At 45.4% G+C, this 22,931-nt stretch overlaps 1 protein-coding gene across 2 annotated transcripts in view; it reads right to left on the bottom strand.

Moving 5' to 3' along the window:
- The window catches only part of PDGFD (platelet derived growth factor D), a 218,029-nt gene extending 196,840 nt beyond the window's left edge, over positions 1-21,189 (bottom strand). For both annotated transcript variants that reach the window (XM_046017821.1, XM_046017822.1), the window contains exon 1: positions 20,751-21,189. In XM_046017821.1, coding sequence (XP_045873777.1) covers positions 20,751-20,874 — 124 coding nt within the window. In that variant the 5' untranslated portion in view covers positions 20,875-21,189. The remainder of the gene's footprint in view (positions 1-20,750) is intronic.
- Positions 21,190-22,931: the final 1,742 nt, after the last annotated feature.

Here is a 22,931-nt window from a genome sequence, read left to right as displayed (position 1 = left end):
TACCCTGGGATCATGACCTGAGCTCAAGACAGACGCTTAACCAGCTGAGCCACCCAGGTGCCCCAAAATGTCTGCTATATTTTTACATGTAATTCTATTTTCTTTTTAAAATTTTATTTATTTGACAGACAGGGATCACAAGCAAGCAGAGAGGCAGGCAGAGAGAGAGAGGGAAGCAGGCTCCTCGCTGAGCAGAGAGCCTGATGCAGGGCTCAATCCCAGGACCCTGAGATCATGACCTGAGCTGAAGGCAGAGGCTTTAACCCACTGAGCCACGCAGCACCCCCCCCCCCTTTTTTTTATAGAAACCTGTAACTTCCTCTTTGGTATGAGGAACTCCTCTAGATCAGGCATTGTTTGCTGGGGCTATTTTAGAAAATTATTCATTTGGTAGTAAGATTAATACTAAAATATCTATGTGTAGCGTCCACATTTCTGAATGTGCTGGAGGGGCGCAAACATGGGTGAGAAGACTTCTTAACCAACACTGTTGAATAAAAGCAGAAACCCTCATGTTCTTGGAATTCTTAGGGTTTTTTTTTAATTTTTTTATTTGTTTATTTACAGCATAACAGTGTTCATTGTTTTGGCATCACACCCAGTGCTCCATGCAGTACGTGCCCTCCCTATTACCCACCACCTGGTTCCTCAACCTCCCACCCCCCGCCCCTTCAAAACCCTCTGGTTGTTTTTCAGAGTCCATAGTCTCTCATGGTTCATCTCCCCTTCCAGTTTCCCTCAACTCCCTCTCCTCTCCATCTCCCCATGTCCTCCATGTTCTTTGTTATGCTCCACAAATAAGTGAGACCATATGATACTTGACTCTCTCTGCTTGACTTATTTCGCTCAGCATAATCTCTTCCAGTCCCGTCCATGTTGCTACAAAAGTTGGGTATTCACCCTTTCTGATGGAGGCAGGAGGAATTCTTATTTGATTCCGGCTGCCACGAAAAGACAAAATCTGGCAACTGATTAGTTATGGTAAAGGTTTGGTTGACTCTGCTTTTATCTTTGGAGGCCTCATTTACATTTTATGGTCACTCAAAGTTCTCTAGGGAAGAGATCTTGGGGGCCCAGCCCCACTGAGGTTCTAGGATAGAGGTCCCTCCTCGGGATGCCCCTGGCATGTTGAGCTCACTCACAGCCTTCACTCTGGGGCAGAACTCTATGGGCCCCAAGGGTCTCCCCACCAAACAGGCTACTCAGTTGGACAAACACATGTCTCTTACGACCTGTAACAGCGCAAGATCTCCGCACAGAGGGGACTCATGCAGTGACTGACGAATCAAACAAAACTGCCACCCAGAGGGCCGGCTTTACACAATTTCCCTTGGTTACATTATAAAACCGATTTGTCTACTCAAATCTAGAGACAATTATTTAAAAGCAGCTTAGGCTTCCGTCCTTTTCCTCAAGACTAGTTTGTATCTGCACACGTATTGCTTCAAGACGTTAAAGAAAACGCACTCAGGGATGGATTTCCTGACTTCCAGCCTGATTGAGATTCAGGTCTTTATACGCACGAGGCGGACTGCTGAGAAGCCTGGCGTCTCCTGAAGAGACGGGCTTGATCTACGGCTTTGGCTCGGACACACGGCAGTAAACTGAACACTGAAGGATAAGATTATAAATAAAACGAACAACAAAAAAGAGAGAGCCACAAGTTCTCAATTGTTATGACTACTCTTTAGTTCAAAACGTTCAATACAGCCATTGTATTTACTATAACGAGGCCCAAAGGGAACACAGACCAGGAGGGGAGAAAGGCAGGCATATTGGTGGTATGACTGGTGAGGTCCTGATGAAGGCGCTCTCTCACCGTGCCCTCACCTTCCCTGAGACTGGCACTTGCCAGACCTACCGGCAGGAGTCGTCTGCACTACTGCAGAAAAAGCAACAGACGAGTAGTTGGACAACATGTCCTGGAACCTTGACCCTGGCGTGATCCACTGTGTGACTTTGGGCAGGTTTCCGCACCTCTCCGTGTCATGGTTTTATCAACCCTACAGCAAGGAGACGGCCTGGACTACCCCGAAGAAAGCTTCCAAGGCTAAAATTCCCGAGTCTACAAAGTCATCACGGAAACATACCATAGACACAGCCGTTACGATTACTAGTATGAGCTATGACTTTTATCATGGAGGGTATCCTCTGAAGGAAATGTCCAGCCAGAAAGATAAAAACCTGACAAATAGAAGGCACCTGGGGGCCCTCCGTGGGTGAAGTGTCTGCCTTCAGCTCAGGTCACGACCTCTGGGTCCTGGAATCCAGTCCCAGGTCAGGCTCCTTGCTCAGTGGGAAGTCTGCTTCTCCCTCCCCCTCTGCTGCTCCCTGCTGCTGTCTCTCTGCCTCTCCCTCCCAAATAAATAAAATCAAAACAAAACAAAACAAAAACCTGACAAACAACTGAATGCAGACACCCAAACGCTCTGTCTTTCATCAACTGTTGTCTCCCCAACATCATGTTAAGAGCTTTACATACGGTAATTACTGACTGTTCACATCACTGTCTTAGAGAGTGTTTTCCTTTTTTTCTTTTTTTGGTGTGTCTTTTGTTTCCAATATCCAAGGTGCCCAGGTGGGAGAGGGTTGAGCACTTTCCCCCAGAATACTTGGCTAGCAAGCAGAGAGGCGGGATTTCAGCTGAGGTCTTGTTACTCTTAATCATTTCCCACACAGCCTCCCATAAGCCAGATTTTCGGATTTCCTTCCTTAACATAAATTTATTAACCTCTGTTGGCATAAACTGGATGCTTGGTTACACAGTACACGTGTCCCTTTAAGACATTACTCTTTTCCACACACACATGGTCAAAACCACCCTACCCAACACAGCTGAGACAGTCCTAGATTGACAAACGTAAAATGCCTGTTAAAACGGGGAGTTTTACATTTTAACTTAAAACATAACTGTATATTCCTGTGACCAGGTTCTGGTGAAGTACAAAGACCTTTTCTCTGAGTACGTCTCATACTGATAAAATTCTTTCTGATCTTTATTTTATATGCCACATCCATAGCATATCCACAATTTCCAATTTCTCTGTCTTGAAGGTAGAGGAAAACCTAGCAACACATGGGAAGCCATTTACACACGGAGCCTTCGGGCGCGTCAGACTCATTTATTCTCACTCTTTGTGAGGCAGATGAGTTGTCTCACTGATACCTAACTCAATGACAGTTTTTTAAAGCAACTCACCATTAAAGTTTGGATTTTCAATTAAATATTTACTGTAATAAAAAATAAACCCTCTTGACTGCACGCATGTTTTGTTGTGACACACGATACTTAACTGAACTGTGTAATTGTATCAATGTGTACAACTGGAGGACAGATGTTGGGTCACGAGTATAGCAGACCCTTGGGGTGTGTCCATCTCAACGGCGGAGGCCGAAATGCATTCAGGGTAGTACCTTGAGCACTACATTCACGGGTACTGACGTGGGAAACAAAGGCAGAAGAGATATTATTAAATTCCCTTACTCCCTGCAGCCCATTGACAAGTCCTTGAAACAGTGGAGTGACAAGCGTGTAGGAACTCAACTACCTCAGTGTTGACACTTTGCTAAGGGCAAAAGGCAATCCTAGCCCAACCCTCCCCCGCAACCCAGGATCCTATAACCCTACTTTACCGTATAAAAATTCTTTTGGAATCCTCCTTTATCTCTAACCACCCCGACCCCGACCCTCCCAAGATACGTGTTGGCAATCACTCCCCAAGCACAGGACCTACCGATAGACACCTGACGGGTCTCATGACCAAGGTTTTATTAGACGGTCATAAATGACTGTTTCTAACAATATGTAGCCCCCTCGTGGTTTGAAAAACTCGCTTCCAAAACTCCTTAGGACTAAGCTCTCCCTAACCCCCTCTCAACTTGAAAGTACAGAAAGGGCCACTCTTTATGACCCCAGTCGCTTTTTCTGCCTACAGGTCCTGTCCCTGTGCTTCAATAAAACCACATTTTTGCATCGAAGACGGCTCAGGAATTCTTTCTTGGCCATTGGCTTCGAGCCCTGATGTGGCTCCTCCATCAGGTTCCAGTCGAAGGTTTTCCATGAACACTAGACCCTGCGGTCAGTCCGCCTTCCCGGGTAAAAGCGCTCCTGCGGCCTTAGTCTGTCCAGTTGCTGGAGGACGCTTTCGTAATTCTGCAGTGAATCTCACAGGACCAAGAAACGCGCCTGAATTTTTTTGTGGGGCATGAGGCTTCTACAATCTGAGATGCTCGCTTGAAGAGAAAGAAAACCAGATTATAAATATCAACTGAGGTAACAGGGTCTCGGCAGGGACCCCGTGAGGGAGGGGGCCTGCAGCTCAACTTTCCTCAGCTCCCAAGTGGGGCCCGGCTGCCAGCCGCAGAGACCGTCCTCCTGCTGCCAATGTGAGCTGCCCCGGACCTGCACTCCACGGACATCCACTAACCATCCAGCCAATATTTACTGAGCGCCCCGTCCACTCCAGGTGCCACGCCAAGAGCCAAGGGGACAGCAGGGAACACAAGAGACCAAGTGTCCGTCCTCACAGCTCTGTCCCTGGAAGGAGGTAAGACATACACAAATAACAATAAATGGTATCACTTCAGGTAGAGGGGAGTGGCCATGGGCTCAGCAGGCGTTGTTTTTGAAACCGCTTCTCGGGAAACGAAAAGTGCCTCGTGAACGAAATGTTTTCGTAGAAGTAGAGTCATGCTGTGTCCTGACATACTTAGGCTGTTGAAAAAATTCGGGTCTTATGAAGTCGTTCCTTCCTTGGAACCTTCTCCATCCCGGGTGTTGGTCCCGAACACCAAGGGCACCGTACCGAGGTCCTTCACGGGCTGCAACCTCCGCCTGAGACCCCAGGCGGCGGGGCGGGAGCCCTCTACGCCCAGAAGAAACCCAGCGGCGACAGCAGAAATTGCACAGGTCACTGGCACACCGGACGCTGAGCCTCTCGCAGGAACGGCGTCCAGGGACGCGGTTCCCGAGTCAGGTACCGAAACCCGGCACACCCCTACCCGCCGCACTCACTCCACAGAATGCGTGTGCTTGCCCAGATAATCAACAAAGTACAATGCCCTGCCCACACACAGCCAAGCAAACGTTTGGTAGAAATAGCTCACGGAACAAAAAGGAAGAATGATTTATAGTTCTGTAATCACTTTCATCGATCACCTTTCCACGGTGGACCAGAGAGCGACTGGTAGATCCCATACTTTAAAATGTGAAACATCAGCCCTCGTAACATTTCATTTTCCTTTAAAAAGGCAGCCTCCAAACAGACGCTGTCCAAGGCCCCTAAATCCAGGGAGATACGGGTTATTTAATAAAAAGCCGTATCAGATTTCCAATAAGTTAAAGCCTCCCTCTGCACATGGCAAGACTTTGTTTTTCACAAATCTCTCACTGGTCAGCCAGAAAGAGTCATTTTTTAAAACAGTCAAGTGATTAAAAAAAAAAAGAATATTACCATTCCTGAAGTCAAATTAAGTTGTAAATGAAAAAGGATACCAAAGCCGATTAAACACAGGTTTTTCCATCGGTGACTGAGAAATGAAGTACCAGCTGCTGTTTGCATAAGCAGCTTCTCAAATATCAAAAAATGTTGCACCTGCCACAAAGAATGAGGAGCCTGCCTGACTGCGTATCTTTTAGCTGACTGTAAGTTCTTTAAAAAAAAAAAAAGAGAGAGAGAATATAGGAAAGCAACCAGAAACATCAAATGTATCCATGTGGATAGAATTAGAAAGCGAAATAGAAGCCATACAAAATGTGCCGATATTAGATGATTAATGCCCCTAACACATGAGTCCGTCAACTTCCACACACTGCAGAAAAACAGCTAGAGAGACAGCTTGCATGAATTATTTTTTATTTTTGGAAAAAGACCAATGACAAGGGGGTTAGCCTACATTAATGACGTGACTGTCCCAGAACCGTGCTGTTCCAGTTGGTAATGATGAACCACATCTTAATACCGAGTATCTGTGATGTGTCTAGTCTGAAACGGTGTGTGTGGTAAGTGTAAAGTGAATATCCCATTTTGAGCACTCAGTGTCATAAAAGGAAGATGAAGAGATATCTCAATATTTTAAAAGATTTATTGACCCTTGAAATGACAATATTTGGATAGAGATTGGGTTAAATAAAATATATTAACAAAATTAGTTTCATGCATTTCTTTTTTTATTTTTTTATCTGGCTGCTACAATTTTTTAAATGGCGTATACTTGCATTACCCTTCTGTTGGACAATGACACTCTAGAGTGGCAAGTGTTGGTTTAATTCCAGCTAATGGAACTGGGCTCAGATATCCAACCAGAATTCTCTCCTTCTGTCCTAAGCTCCAAATGCCCATCAACCCTAATACCTGCACTTATCTCATTGAGCTCAGTCTCTTTAATGTCCCACCACCTGGCATACAATATCGCCATGGCCCTAACACATAGTACGTCACATCAGCATACTCTCCCTAAGAGTTAAGTACTCTGGACGTAGCTATTATCACATAGCTAATTAACAAAGTCGTTAACATCGTATCACTTTCAACACCGTTGCCCAGAATCCAGCCTAGAAATTAACGCAGTGACCCTACAACAAAAGTCTTTGGAATGAACGAATGAATACACGTGAGCCAAGAAGCCATAAATGATACAGGATGGGTTAAGGGAGAGTTTTAAGAATCCATGAAACTATAACGGAATATGAGCCCGGCCCTTTTGATCATGTCAGGATTTCATCTGAGCTGAAAAACAGATAAAAGTTGAAGCCAGGATTTTCAAGACGTCCTGAGATGGAACTATGGCAAAAGTAAGGCTCGTCTTACTAGAGAATTCTCAAAGGCAGAGTTCAAAAGGCACCATTAAACTGTCAATACAGATTTCCTGGCCAGTGAAATGTATAAATGATTCGAAAACTGAGCTCAACAAACAGTTCAACTCTTCATCCTTCACGTCGAAAGATCATTCATACCCTTTATCAGTTTCCCACAGGTGCTGTGACAAATCGCCCCAGACTGACAGGCTTAAAACAACACACATTTATTCTCTTATGATTCTTGAGGGCAGATGTCTGAGATCAGTGCCATGATCCAAAATCGAGGTGCTGGCGGGGTCATGCTCCCTCTGGCTGCTCTAGGGAAGAATCCATTGCCTGCCTCTTCTATCTTCTGCTCATTGCTGGCATTCCACGGTGTGTGCCCACATCATTCCAGTCTCTGCTTCTGTGGTCACACTGTCCTCCTCTCTGTGTCAGAGCTCCCTCAGTCTCTCTCCTATAAGGACACTTGTGATTGCATCAGGCCCACTGGGAAAACCCAGCTGATCCCCCGCATCCCAAGATCCTCAGCTAAATCACACCTGCAAATTCTTTGCCCCAAAGCATCATTTAGAGATGCCGGAATGAGTGCACGCAACCTTTCAGGGCCACGAGTCCACAGAAGACAGACTCCGACACGTAGCTTCCCAATCTGCCCTTCAGTATTCACTAAAAATGGTCATTTTTGTACGCCCTTTTGCAATCTCTATGAAAGCAGGATGGACGCAACCAAACTTCTTTATATAGCAGTTACGTGTTTTTACACACCCATGACACCAACTGTCCCCACTGTGGGAGGGAGCTGCAGGTTTCACACTCCTGGGCTCTCACGTGCTCACCGCGCTGCCCGCGTCTCCTCAGGATCTCACACACGCGAGGATTCTGAGACGATGACTTCTCACTCCCGATATGGTCGTCATGCTTTCGTCCCCCTGAATAACTCATTTCTGATCAACGCCTAGCAAGTAACGAGGAGTCTCCAGGGAGTTTCTGCAAGTCTCGAGGGGCGGGTTGGCTGGTTCTGCACTCAGAGGAACCCGGTCAGCTGAGGGCTGATGTCATTCACAGAATCACGTGCGACTCAGCAATGTCTCCAAATTCTATTTTCACGAATTTTAGGCATGCCTGCAAACTGGGTGTGTGAATGGCGCCAAGAAATAAGAGTCCTATAACTGATTCAACTTTTTAAAACATATAAAATTTACTGAGATCACATAGATGAGAACGGTTGTATATGAACAACAGATTACCATTACTGTTCATTTTTTCCCCAATGTATTTGAAAAGTATGAAATCTCCCTAGTTTAACTCACATTCCCAAGAGAAGGAGTAAAAAAAATAGGAGGCATAAAGCTGTCTTTTCCCTACTGCCATCCAGTGGTCAAATAATCGTATTGCATATTACACCGTGGAATAGCCAGCAAATAAGCATTAAAAAGTTAACGTGGGCTGCTAAGGGAGCCTACAGCTTTTGCTTTTGTGGTTCAGGAATATTCAGGCTAACATCTAAACACACAAAAGAGAAAATCAAAAGAGTACGACTCCCAGCTCTACAATCTTTTCTGCTCGAATTTTAATGAATAGAATAGCTATAACCCTTGAGGGAGTCGTTTCCCGACCTTTGAAGAACCCTGTGCTCAACAGCATCTTGACCAATGCCCTCTTCTCCCGAACTAAGCATGAGGAGAGACGATGCACGGTTGCAATTAGGCCAACAGGATGGACTCTTCAGACACAAAGCCCAGGACACAGAATGGCGGAACCCAGATGGACATGGCCTTGTGCTTATTTATATCTACTTTTTATATTTTTGATATTTATAAGTTTTAATAGAGACTGTGCCTCGGGCTTCCCTGTTCCTTCCTCAATGTGTCATCCCGAGCTCTGGGAGCAGGCAGTCCTCAATAAGCATCTGTTGGGTGAATGAGTAGTGTTCATGTTTACTGGAATGGGGTTTGGTGAAAAGCATTAATCTACAGAATTGACTCAAAACAACAGAAAGCCAAAGCAGCTCTTCTCGAGGTATTTAAATAACCCTCCCAATGTACTGTATTGAAACGAGATTCCAAATAGCTCTCACTTCATGCTTTTTTTTAATTAACAACTCTACAAAATCCTTTAATACCATATTTGTGTCATCAATGAACTTTTTGTTTTTATAGGAAATACGTATATTTTTTTATTCCATTCAGTGGCAACTCTCGTTTAACCCTCAGCAAAATAACAGATGGGTTAAACTTGTGTTCTCTATAGAACCGAGATGCATTAATCTTTCTTAATGTTCTTTAATCATCCAGATTGAACCTGAAGACCTGTTTCCTGATCCTTAATGTCTTTCTTTTAAACTTTTATTAAGTAGCAAGAGTTTTGTGTAGAAGCACTCAAATATTAATACTGGAAAGGAAAGGTATCCCCAAAGGGAGTCATTGTACTCAGTACATGTGTGTTTTTGGGGGGGGCTCTTCACACACGTCATTGCTATTAGTCCAAAGTGAACCCCCGAATGTCATGCTTACGCCTACCTAAGGCAGCCGTCTAAAAATATGTGTTATCTGGGCATTATCCACAAAGTCTGTTGGAAACATAACTCAACCTTCACACCAACCACTGTCCATGAGGCTAGGACAGTGCTTTGCCATGTTGCAAGTTCTCCAGAAATGCCAGGTTTTATTCTCATATGCCCACAACCATGTAATCACTTACTTGAAAAGCATGATAAATACACCGTTGATTCTTCATGTTCGTTGTGCACATATTTCATGTACACAATGTTTCTCCTCAAGTCTCTCTGCCTCTAGATTCCATCTGCATGACTCTGCACATGCACCCAAAGCCTGAAGGGTCCGTCTCCGGGAACTTGACCTTGCCTGTGTCCGTGCCCTTCCCTTCCCTGCTCCTCCTCTCCCATCGCCTCGCCTGTTCTAGGATATAAATAGCTCCGCAGACAAGGAACAGGAACCTGTCACCCTCGATTCAAGTTTAAACACCCTTCTCCCATTCCTTTAGAGTCTGCTGGTGGGAGGACTCACGTGGGTCAAAGATCAGGTCAAAAAGGCGACAGTGGCCGTGGAGGACATCCTGACTCCTGACCTCACGGAGCTTCTCCTGTGGGAGACAATGGAATGGAAAACGAGGATGCCCGGCTGTACTGAACACAGAAAGCATGCTCACATCAGAAACCGTCGGATATGTAAATAAGTAAGTACACTTAGAGGCTTTAGGACGGAAATGTGGGCTAAATGAAGAAGCAGCTCGTTCTCCCTGGGGAGTACTGGGGTTTAGAAAGGTGACAGAGTGATGCAGTCCCCCCACCCATATGCCCACACGCGGTCCACGCAAACCGAACTGTGCTGTGTCCAAAAGAAATAACCACAAGGGTTAATACTGCCAAGGCACTCACCACTGGATAAATAAGCTAACATTTAAAAAAAAAACTAATTATTTTACTCTCAGGCCTCTAAATTGGAGAGTTTACTTGAAGCCCCAGTGGGATCACCCAAAACAGCCCTTAAGTTCAGAGCTCAGGAAAGAGTCAGAGGCAGTAAATGTATATTTACAGGTCTTTGACACAGAAGCAGCAATTGGCACTTTGGACAAAACTAAGATCTTCCAGAGATTATCAGTGAGAAAACTGAAATGATAAGGCTGAGGTCAGAACCTTAAAAAAAAAATACCAGTATTTATAGGGCAGACCGACGGAGACCTAGATGAGGAGAGAAAAATAAAGAAATAAAAGAGTGCTCAATGATATAAGAAAACTAAATCTGTGCCTGTGTTCAGTGTCGTATTTCCACAACCATAAACACTCTTCTATGTAAAACATTTTGAGTTTTTATACATACATATATACAGACATATATATACACAAATATATACAAATACATATATATACATAGATACATTCTCTCCCCCAAAATATTGCAATTGTAGCACTTACTAGGTTTAATATATGTTTTTAGTCTTTGAGTGCTCTTTCCATATTAACAAAATCCCTACTACATTCTAAGAGATCGTTGCTACTTCTTTAATTATTCATAAATGTTTCGGGGATAGTAACACAAAAAATACACTTTTTGAGGCTTTCTCTAAGCTTGCTCCTCTAAGGAACCAAAAACAAGTACTGTGTTAGTTCTGGCTTTACATCTATCACCATTTCAAACCTGGCACTTAGGAGCAGTTAAGGCAAAGGAGAGACAGTGTCAAGCCAAGGGTTGACCATGTTTCAAGACGAGAGCAGCCCATCACAGAGGAGGCTGCAAATCACAGTGACATCATCCAGAGCAGCTCAGGGGAGCCGTGGGAGTGGCTGCAGGTCACAGTGGGTGACAAAGAGGAGAGGAGGTGGAGTCAGGGAGTCGTGGTGAAACCAAAGATGCTTATATGGTGATAAAACAGGAAAGTGGTAAAACAGCTTGTGTCCATTGTGGGAGGGGGCAAGGAAGGTTGACCACACATGGTGGCTGAGGAGACAAAGCCAGTAAAAAGGGGATATTTAAAGACAAAAGAGTAGTAAGCTGTGGGTTTAGGTCATAGGACTGAAGGAGTCAGCAGATTCATCCACAGGAGAGAGACCCTGACCACAAACCCTCATACATGATGGACTAGAACAGTCTGACTTAAAAGAGCACAGCTTCCTCCCTGATCCTGACATAGTGTTAATGCCGATACCAGGTTTAAACAGTGATTGTTGGTTAGCAACTATGCTGTTGGTTGAAGCATAAGCTGTATTCGTTTAAACCAGTTAGACAATACAGACAGATATAGACGAGTATATCCATCTACCTATCCATCCAACCATCCATCTCCCTGCCCATCCATCCATCTACCTATCCACCCATCCTTCCATCTATCCAACCATATATCCATCTACCTATCCATCCATCTACCTGTCCATCCATCCAATTACCTATCCATCCATCCTTCCATCCATCCATCCATCTACCCATCCATCCATCCACCCACCTATCCATCCATCCACCTATCCTTCCATCTGTCCAACCAGCCAGCCAGCCAGCCATTCAGTCAGCCAGCCATCTACCTATCTATCCATCTATCTATCTATCCATACAATCATCCATCCATCCATCCATCCATCCATCCATCCATCCATCCAGGCATGAACTGATGTTAATCCAAGTTATTCTGATCTGTAATTACATAGCTGTTCTTGTTTTCTAGCCAAAAAATTAGATTTTTTCACTTACTCCTGTCAAATTTCATAGGATCAGCCCATCATTTCCACAGAAGAGCACATGGATTTCCTAATTCAGCAGTCAGCAAACTACAGCCTGTAGGCCCACTGCCTGCTTCTGAGAATAACGCTTGATTGGAATGAACACAACCACACCTGTTCTTTTACGTAATTTCTTGGCTACTTTCATACTGCAATGGCAGAGTCAAATCATTGCAAGAGAGACCTGATAGCCTGAAAGTCTAAAATATTCAGTATTTGGCCCTTTGCAGAAAAAACCTGACTCTCTGCATCTACTCCAACTCACTAACTATTGTTTCCAGCTAAAATACCCAAGTTTAGCAGATGGGTTTTCCATGTCTTTACTCAAGTTATTAAGAATTCTGACCCCAATATGGTCTAATCCAAAGTGCCAATAAAATCCCTCTTTATCTCCCTCTTGACAACACAAATCTATTAGTCACTACCAAAAGAATGACAATGTGTTTAGTATCATGCAGGTTACAATCATTCTCTTCCACAAAGTTGCCATAGAAATGCCCGTTTTCTGGTTGAGGTCCATATACATCTAAGCTAATATCCCCATTAGGACCTTGGTAAACTGGTAAACCTATGAAACACATCATCTAAACTTTCCTTTATGACTCAAGGACATAATTTTATTTCATTTATTTAATTTTTTTAAAGAGAAAAAGACAGAGAGAGAACATTTATAAGGGGGGCGGGGAGCAGGCAGTTAGAGGGAGAGAGAGAAAATCCCCAGCAGACTACCTACCAAGCACAGAGCCAGATGCAGGGCTTGGCCTCACGACCCTGAGATCATAAAATCAAGAGTCAGATGCTCAACCGACTGGGCCCTCAAGGCACCTTAATCAAGGTCATGATTTTAAAAATCAGCAACATTCCTGGGCTGTAATACAGTAATTCCCTAGAGAGTAATTCCTGTGAAGAGAGGCACGTCTTGGCCCATTCAGACTAGCAACAAAACACCAGAGACCAAGTGGGTTTTAAACAATAGAAGTTTATTTCTCACAGTTCTGGAAGAACCAAGACTGAGGCTTAGGCAGATCCTATATCCTTTTACTGTTCCCTCAGGTGGCAGAAAGGGTGAGGGACATCCCTGGAGTCCTTGTATAAGGGCGCTGACACCATTAATAACCTCCCAAAGGCTCCACCTCCAAGGTCATCACACTGGAGTTAGAATTTCAATGTACGAATTCTTCGGGGGGGGGGGGCACAGACATTCAGTCCCTTGAAGGCTGGAACTTTTTTGGCCTTGTTCAATAGAAGCCAAAGCCAGCTATGCCTGATTAGATCTTATGACTGTTTTCCAAGGCGTGGAAATACAAAGAGGCAGAAAAACTACTAGCTGTCAGTTCTCTGTACCAACAGTGTGCATGACTCAAACCAGTCCTGCTCTCTCTGCTGTGGATGTAAGAACCAGCCACACAAGGGGGCTGGAATTATGCGGAAAGTAGAAGCAAAGCGTCTTTTAGTGTCTACCGCATGAACTTGCGAACTCACTCATAAACTCTGCAACGCTGATGTTGGCTTTAAATGGATTTGTTACGTACTTACCCGGCTCAATCGGTTGCATTTTACATAGCAGAGGATGTCTGTAAAAGTGGACCATTGCTAGGGTGTCAGGGTAGGGCGGGGGGGCTCATCTGGTTTAGAATTGGATGCTAATCCACTTGGGTCATGATCTTGACCATGATCTGACCCGCTTGGGTCAGAAGATTGAGCCCCTCGTTGGGCTCCAAGGTCAGCGGGGAGTCTGCTTAAGACTCTATCTCTCCCTCTCCTCCCTCCCCCCACTTATGCACTCCCTCTCTTAAATAAGCAAATAAAAAAAATATTTAAAAAATAAAAGTGGGCTGGTGCTACATTATTGATTGCCTGTCTCAGTAAAAGGCAGAACCTGTTGGGTCTGAAATGACTTGTCCCAAATTCACACAGTGTATCATTCAGCACACCTGGTGTGTGCTTTCACAGAGCTCCTTCAGTCCCAAGAAGGCATGCTGGCCTCCAAATTCCAGAAATCAAGAATCTTAAGATCCAAGATTCCAAATCATGCCTGGCTCACTTTTTGCAGGCAAAGTGCTGCCTGTAAAGCTATCTTCTTAAACACTCTACCAAAAAAGGTGCTCAAGTAAAAAACCTAAAATCAGAAAACATCCCTCCTCCTATCAAAGACAACTCCTATGCCTGTACCAGAGTGTTTCCAGAGACACCCCTGTCTCCCAATTACACAAAATACCCACTAACCTGCACATGGCACCAAAAAAAAAGTACAATATTAATCTATCAATATTAAAGCTAATGTATTGATGTCAGCATACCATGGTAACAGCAGAGAAAAGATATATTATTATCTGCATCACCGCTTGTAAAAACAGGGCATACTTCATTCTTATTCTGAAAAAAAAAAAAAAAATCCTTGGGCTTATTCCTTTATTTATGACTTACACTTGGTCCTGAAATACTGTGTGAGGAGGGAGAACTTTTTTTTTTTTTTTTTTTTTTTTTTTTTTTTGCCACAGTATCTGTCTTGGATTCTTTCTTTTTGACTATTATGTATTATCCCCCTGTACCTTTTTGCCAAAACTGTCCTTCACATAAAAGTCAGGGTAAAAATGTTCTCTTTTAAATTGCATTAATTCTGAAATATAGAAGTGTGAAATACCTTAAAATGTAGACACACCAGACAGGCTGCTTTCCCTATCTACATAAGCGGAATGAGACCTCAGTTCCAGGGAGCAGACTCTAGAATCTGGGGCATCCAGGGTAAGGGGACTTCTGTGATGTCCCAGGACACTGGCACCTCACCTCTAGAAAGTTCGGGCTAGGAAAACCAGTCACGTCCACCACAATCATGCTGAAAGTTAAGTGGTCCCGTGTTCATGTCCCATGGGCAGTGGAGGAATAGGGAGACTGTTCCGGATCACAGCCATGGCTTGGTTGATTTCTCAGGAACGTGGGCAGTCAGTATTCAAACTAGCACAGGCCCTATCTTTCTCCAAACTAACTCTTTCAGTGGTTTCTCACCACCCTATGAATAATGGCCGAACTCCCTAACATTACTTCCCAGACCTCTGCTTAGTGAACACAGGATGATGGTTCTCATCTCCAAACCTTGGCAAGCGCTCTCTCCCACAAGCGAACTCCCCCCTCCTTCCTCACCATCCCCAACTTCGAACTCCTACTCACCCTTCATTTCCCAGTTTAGGCACTTGTTCCTCCAGGAAGCCTTCCCCAATGCCTCAAATCTAGGTCAGGTGCTCCTTGTGAGTTCCCATACCCCGTGCATTTCCTCCATAAAAGCCACTGTCACGCTCCACTGTGCCTTCACACTTTTCAACTAAAAATCTTCTGATGGATTCAAATATGTGAAGCAAAAAGGCAGAGATGCGTGTGGGATAGTTCTGTTGAAGAAGGGGTGGAGAATCCCGGGACTTGCTCAGATGGGTCTGAAACACGATGGAAATACACTGGCACGAGGTATGCATTTGTCTTTATCGTCCAGGAGGCCATAGGCTGGAAGGAGGCAGGAACCACGCCTGTGGTTCATTCATAATGGGCTAGATAACTATGCATCCAGTTTAGCAATTGGCAAAGGTTAGAGATAGAATAAAGAATTGTGTAGGGGCGCCTGGGTGGCTCAGTGGGTTAAAGCCTCTGCCTTCGGCTCAGGTCATGGTCTCAGGGTCCTGGGATCGAGCCCCGCATCGGGCTCTCTGCTCAGCGGGGAGCCTGCTTCCCTTCCTCTCTCTCTGCCTGCCTTTCTGCCTAGTTGTGATTTCTCTCTATCAAATAAAATATAAAAAAAAAAAAAGAATTGTGTAGAGATGAGTAAGTTACAGTGGGGGTCAGCAGCAGAGCTTGGGACAAAGAATTATCTGCACATTCATTGCACCTTTCATGTTTAGAGGGCAGCCCAGACCAAGTAAGGAACGGACTAAAAAGAGAACCTTAAGAAAGGACAGAGAACTCAAACATGCTTGGCTTCCACCGTAAGTCAGCTGACTCCTTTGTGAGGGACCAAATCACTGCCTAAAGGAGGGGGCATAGATGAGCTAAGAGCGGCCACACCTTATTTTAATACAAGGAAGTATTTTATTAAGATGCTCAGGAAGCACCTTTTTTGAGCTGATCTGATCAATTCAGCAAGGAAAGTTGAAGAGTGGTTCCAGAAGGGAGACAATGTGCCTTATGACTCAGCTCTCAAGGACAGAGGCATGAATACACACACCCTTCCAGACGCAGAATGAAGGGGTTGAGATCATGCATGCTCAAGAGACCCATGTGACAGCTTGCTTATCACTGGTCATCAGAGATCAATGACTGTGGGGACATTGTTCCATTGGTTGGCCATACTGTTCCAAAACAATAAAGTTTAGCTCTCATTCCCTGAAAGGGAAAATCCTGTAGACAAAAATCAATGTCATTACTGTAACTCACAACCTAGTGGCATTTCCTTCTACAGAGTGTATGTCCGTCCGTTTGTTTAAACTCCCATCTTGAGAAGAACCTATATTAAATATCGTAAGCCACAGGAGCACGTCAAAGCCACGTTACATTTAAAATATGCCATCCCCAGGATGCTCCATGAGATGATGAAACTTTAATGCCCTTAGAGTTGAACAGAAAATCTAAACCCAGAAGAACACAAGATCTGACACTAATCTGATTCTCAGCTTTCAGACACTTTAAACATAATTTGTTTATTGCAAATAATGCATATCCTATATGTAGGGGAGTCTTGAGAGGATAATGCAGATCAAGGCTACTTCAAAAAAACAAATAAACCCTCATTATTTGCTTACATTGTCCTCTCTTTTGTCGCCTTCCCTAAAAGATCTAATCTTTGTCATCACTGATGACACAAACCCACATTATCTAAGACACAAGCTTGACTCCTTAAAGATCTAAGACCACATTAGTAAACCTGCAGGCTTATCACTAGGTAATGATAACATAACAGACAAGGAGGCCAAGAAGCAACATTAAATTCAGAATCGTTTCCCAACAGCATCTGAAAGCCACACACAACACAACAAAAGGCCAAGAAAATGGAGACTGTGTCTGTATCCTTAACCCCCGCCCCACAGCAGGAAGTTCTGTCTAGTTCAATTTTAAAATAAGTAAGTAATACTGTCAGTTAATTGCTACCTTTACATTTCTCGATCCACACTCTGAGCAACACCAGCTCCGGCTAGTTATTACAAAATACCATCTCCACAGACACTGAAATAGGAAGACAGGGATTCTGCTACTCCAGTAAGACTTTACTTTGCTGGGAGGCAGATCAGGAACGGGCATCAAAAGTAAATATGATATAAGGAAGTGTAAATATTCTGTTTTTTTTGCAAATATGATGCTTTTATCCTTCTTAGTTTCCTTCTAGTATCCTTCTAGTTTCTTCCTAGAGACAGGGACCAAATTCACCCCCCATTGGCTCGCCTTGAGCCCTTCTGCAGGTGCTGGAAACGGGTCTGTAAATACCCCTTTACAATAAGAATATATTGTATAGAGAGTTCTGGAAGGCCAGGAGACAGCAGCAGAGTAGCCCCCCACACTGGGTAGAAGGAGATTATCATCTATCCACTCTAATACTTTCATATGGTTTCCAGCCATTCCAGCTACTGGGAGCTCTCAGGTAAAGAGAGAATGAAAACAAGTTTTTCGTGTGTCAGGCTGGACAGGATCCAGCACATCCCACGCCCATGACAGGATGCCTGTCCTGTGAGTCCTTATCTCGACTCAAGCATTAGGTGGCAGCTAACAGGGTCTGCGGGAACAAATTGATGGCACTTAACTGTGAATAAAGATAGTTTATCATTAGATACCAGTTCCTAAAACCCCATCCAAGGGTCATGGCTAATTTTTTATTGTGACTTCCTACCACTTGTAACCAGAGGGCCTGATCTTCTAAGGACCCTAAGTTAATGTTTGGAAACTTTTATCTTCTACATTTCCCCTTATTACAGTCTATGCCTACGCCCTCTCCAGGCTTATACCCTCTCTTAACCTGATAGTCGAAAGAACTGGACTATTGTCTTCCTTAAGAAAGGAACTTTGGGGGAACCAGTTAAAATGTCTGGAATCAGAACAAGGGTTTTAATTTAATACATTAGTACTTTCTCTCAACAACCCAACTGTTGTGATTAAGATTTTGCAGATGATGTCTAGACTTTTCCAAAGACCCTTTATTCTTACTCTCTCAGCAAAACTGTATGGCAGTGTTTCTCAATTTTTTTTTCTTTATCATCAATCCTCCCTTCACGAGCCCATTTAGACTTGTTTTTCTAATCATGTCCCCTCCCTGTGAGATGTTCACACTACAGATACACAGTCTACCTCTTTATATAGATTGGCTCTTTGGAGGATCACAAACCATTGTAGTATTTAAGGTTTTTTTCACCCTCTAAGATCTGATTTTGCTACTTTGGGGCAATTTTGTCTCTCTTTAAGAATGCATGCTCTGGGGGCACCTGGGTGGCGCAGTGGGTTAAGCCTCTGCCTTCAGCTCAGGTCATGATCTCAGGGTCCTGGGATCGAGCCCCGCATCGGGCTCTCTGCTCAGCATGGAGCCTGCTTCCCTTCCTCTCTCTCTGCCTGCCTCTCTGTCTACTTGTGATCTCTGTCTGTCAAGTAAATGAATAAAATCTTTAAAAAAAAAAAAGAATGCATGCTCTGTAACACTTAAGAATAAGATGGCTTTTGAAAATTCCCCAAATGAACAACCCATTACGAGTATTATTTTTTTCCCATCTGTACATGACAATTTTTTCTTTATCTAACCTTTCCCCCCTCCTAGTTTTGTTTGCAAAATTAGAGTGACATTGAAGAAATTGTTGAGTCATCCAAATTAATTAAAATGTGTGTGCATGTGTGTGCTATTAGTAACTGCAAAACAGCTTTAACTAAAATATGAATAATGCAATCCGGGGTGGTTTTCAAAATTCTGATAAGATAAAGTTTTTATCATATAGACTAGACAGATGCACAGAGTTTTAACAATGAAAAATAAAAGGAGAGCATTCTTTAAAAAAAAAAAAAAATGAGCTGCATGACTTGGTTTTAGTTGGAATCTTGGGTTACCAGGCAATGGTTACATACTTTTTGCTTTCCGTCCTTGACATCTTGTAACTGATACTTGGAGGCTGAGGATTACAAAATTATGGCTATGAAGTCATGCAAGTTATACATGGCATTTTATTCTACACAGCTAAGAGGGCATACAGAGTGCAAATGTTAACAAATCTAAAACTCGACTAGGAGAAGATCGTCCCTGGTGGAAACATTAATGAGGAAAGCAAAACTATAAAATTTTGGTCTTGAGCCTGAACCTTTTTTTAAGTTTTAGTAAGAAAATTCTGTGCTTTAACTAAGACGGAGGGCAAGCCACTGCTGGAATCTTTTACATAAAAACACTGTGATAAAGTAATTCTGGAAACACAGGAACATCTTTGGGCCCGGAAGTGACCCTGAGGCTTCCCTGGGCCCTCTCCACACACCCAGCGCACCTCTTAGGACCTGAGCACACTGCAATCCACAGCTTACTTGTCATCACAAAATATAGTAGGCTTTTATTGTCGTTTCAAAGTTCAAAAGCCTTGCAGTAAAGTCCAAATTAAGGTCACAGCAAGAGAGAAACTGGTAAGGGAGTAAGATGGCTACTATGAATATACAGGAGGACATATTTTACCAACTCAGACACTGAAGCCATTAAGAACAGTGGAGAGCTCTTTGGGGGATGTGTTAGACCCCTCAGCAGGCAGACGCAAAGAAGATAGTATCAATGAAGGAAAAAAACAAAAACCTATGGGTCACTTCAGGTAGATGATACAAACAGCTTCAAATTACTGGCAACATGAGTTGTAGTTGAGAATTAAAGAATAAATCAAGTCCCGACCTTGGTGGAAGCCCAGACACGAAATAAGCTCAATTCAAGTCTTTGGGACCCACTGACCCAGGTGTCCTCTAAAGCAAAGGAAAACAAACAGGCCTGCCTGGGACCTTGCTGAGGTTAGCAGACTAAACAGCCCTGCTCCTTGCAACAGTTGGGAAGCCTCTGTGCGGGGAACCTAACGGCAGGAGCCAGGTCCCCCTGCGGTACTTAAGAGACCCCGGCTGTCGCAGTCTCCCAGACTCGGAGCTTCTGAGCCCCAGCTGCACCCCCCCGTGGGAAATGCACTTTGGGGACATAAAGGGGGAACGCTGCACTCCTCCATCTCTCCCAAATAAATAAAAGTTCTCTGTTCCAGAAACGGCTGCAGGACTGAAGGACACCATTCCCTGTCCTCCTACTGATACAATAAAAATAAAATAGATCATCCAGAAAGAGCCACCCCTGAGTCCCCCCGCCTATCATAAGCGCCCAGTCTATCCGAGTTTCCAGTCCGAAAGGTTAAGAGCCCGGCCGAGGGGCGGCGCAGGCTGCAACTTTCTGCAGCGCCGGGACCCAGGGTCAGTGACTACAGCGCAGGAAGGAGTGCTCTGGGGAGCAGCACAGGAGCCACCTGACCCTTGTGGCCCCCCCGGGGCTGTGGGGCTGTGGCCCCCCGCAGCCCCCGGCCCACTCCGGAATGCGGGCAGGCACGAGACGCCCCCACCCCCGCCCCCGCCCCGCCTCCACGAAGCCTGCTGAAGGCTCCGTAGGAAAAAGTTTCTTAAAAGAAGTAACGGTGACCACGACGACAACAACAACGGGATTTCTTTTCAAAAACTAAAGAAAATGAAATGTGAATCTCTCACCATCTCGCCTGAAGTTGGCGTTGCGCAGAGCTTTGATGGATGCGCTCTGCGGGGCTGCAGACGCGGCCCGATAGCTGCAAAAGTTGGCGCAGACCAGAGTGTAGACGAGGCCGAGCGGGCGCATTGGGAGCCGCGAGCCGGGGACCGCGTGGCCGCAGGAGAAAGCCGGGGCCGCCGGGCCGGACGCCGCGCTGTCGCCGCCTGCGCTCCCGCGCGAGGGCCGGGCCGCGGAGCTAGTGGCCGCGCGGGGCGCGCACTTCCTGCATGCCCAGCTTTCGGAGCGCGTGTGGGCGCCGCACTTCCTTGTGCAGCCGCAGGCCGACGGAGGGTGGCGGGACCCACAACAGGTTGACGCCGGTCCGCCCCCTCCGGCGGCCGGCGGCGGCAGCACAGGCGGCGGGGGCGGCGTCCCGGGCGGGCGGGCGCCCCAGCGCGCAGAGCGGCCGCGTCCTCCGCCGGCCCCGCGGCCCCCCAGCGCCGAGGCGCGCGCTGCGCCCCGCCCCCGGCAGGCCCCCGTGCGGTGGTGGGAGGGGGGACCTGGCTCTCCCCACCTGCCTGGGGTCAGCCCGGCTGGGTCCGCCAGCCCGAGTGACGGGACACCGGGAGCCAGGGGGCGGAGGAGGGGGAGGGGTTCAAGTCCCAGCCCTGCTCCCAGGGTGGCCAGCTAGTCCCTGCCCAGGTGGCAGAACTCATGCCCTGGTGCTGGGGGCGGTTGGGGATGAGGCCTGGAGTTGGGCCAGAACCAGATTCTGCTTACTCAGGGTGTCACTCGGTGAGAAAGTGGGACACCGCAAGGTAGAGGAGCTTGACTCTGAGCTTCCTGTGAGCTCCGGGCTCCAGCGTGAGCTTAGCTGAGTCAAGGTGATTGGCCCAGGGTGGGAGGGGACAGAGATCCCCCTTATCTCATGCGGCTCTAGCTGCGATGGCCCCACGTGGGGGAAGGGTATCAGAAATGGTTAGGGGTGCCCTTGTATGCCACCCCCACCCCGCGCACAACAGAAGCGGCTAAAGGTCAGGCTGGGGCCGAGCAGGGGCATCCTGGCAAGGTAACACTGTGAGAACATTACATTCTTTTTCTTCATGGTCCACAGCAAGAGGCAGGGAGCATCAGGCCTTTGGGCCTCCCTCTTCTCAGGATCTGGGAGCTCAAAGGTCCAGAGGAACGAACTCTGGATTCTAGGAGTTTTGGCCTCACGTCTCTGCCTCCCCAGTGTAAGGAATACATTTGGAACAGGAGCGGGTCTGGGCTGGCAGCTTACTAGCCTTGTCACCTTGGGCAAACCACTGGACCTCTTGAGCCCCTGTGTTTCTACTTCAGAAAGGAGGGTAGCGGTTTTTAGTCTGTATGGTTGTGGTGAGAATTATGTGAAATAATTTTAGTATTTAGCTTTGTAGCTGAATTAAAATCCAAATTTACATAATTTCTCAGCTGCTCACTGATGAGACCTAGAAGAGACATTTACTAGTCTCTTTTATGCCTTCCAGCCCCTGAAGGAATGGGGTATGAGAAGTCAGTGATACCCAGATAAACAGAGCCAGCAGCAGCTGAGAAGGGCAGGAAGTTCAGGAAAATAGACACTTGACAATTACTCGGTTACTCAGACAATTACTCAATTACCAACAGAGACTAGGATTCGGGTTTTCTTTCCATACGTGCAAAGATTCATGTGGTTCATCTCCTGGACTTTTGTGTTTCACAAACTGCAGGTTTGTGGGCTGTGAGGTCAATTTCAAGAACAGCATGATTACTTCTTTCTATTAAGACTTCATTTTTTCAGAGAACTTTTAGGTTCACAGCAAAACTGAATGGAAACTACGAAGTTGTCCTGTATACTTTGCCCAGACACAGGGGTAGCCTCTGCCATTATCAACAGGGCCAAATACAGTGGTGTATTGGTTACAACAGGTGATCATACATTGACACATTGTAATCACTCAAAGCTTACAGTACGGTACACAGTTGATTACACAGGGCACATATGAAGGCTACATTATGGTTCATTCTTGGTGTTGTACATTCTGTGGCTTTGGACAAATATGTGATGAAACGTAACTTATCCGTAGGGTGTTGCATGGACTGCTTTCACTGCTCTAAAAATCCTCTGTTCTTCAACATTATTTTTTCCATAAATTGAAGGGACTACAATAGCTTTGAGATTTAATTATCAGAGGTCATGGCAG

The sequence above is a fragment of the Meles meles genome, chromosome 8 (genome assembly GCF_922984935.1).
Source record: "Meles meles chromosome 8, mMelMel3.1 paternal haplotype, whole genome shotgun sequence".
Classification (NCBI taxonomy): Eukaryota; Metazoa; Chordata; class Mammalia; order Carnivora; family Mustelidae; genus Meles; species Meles meles.
This window is presented reverse-complemented; position numbering and strand designations above follow the sequence as displayed.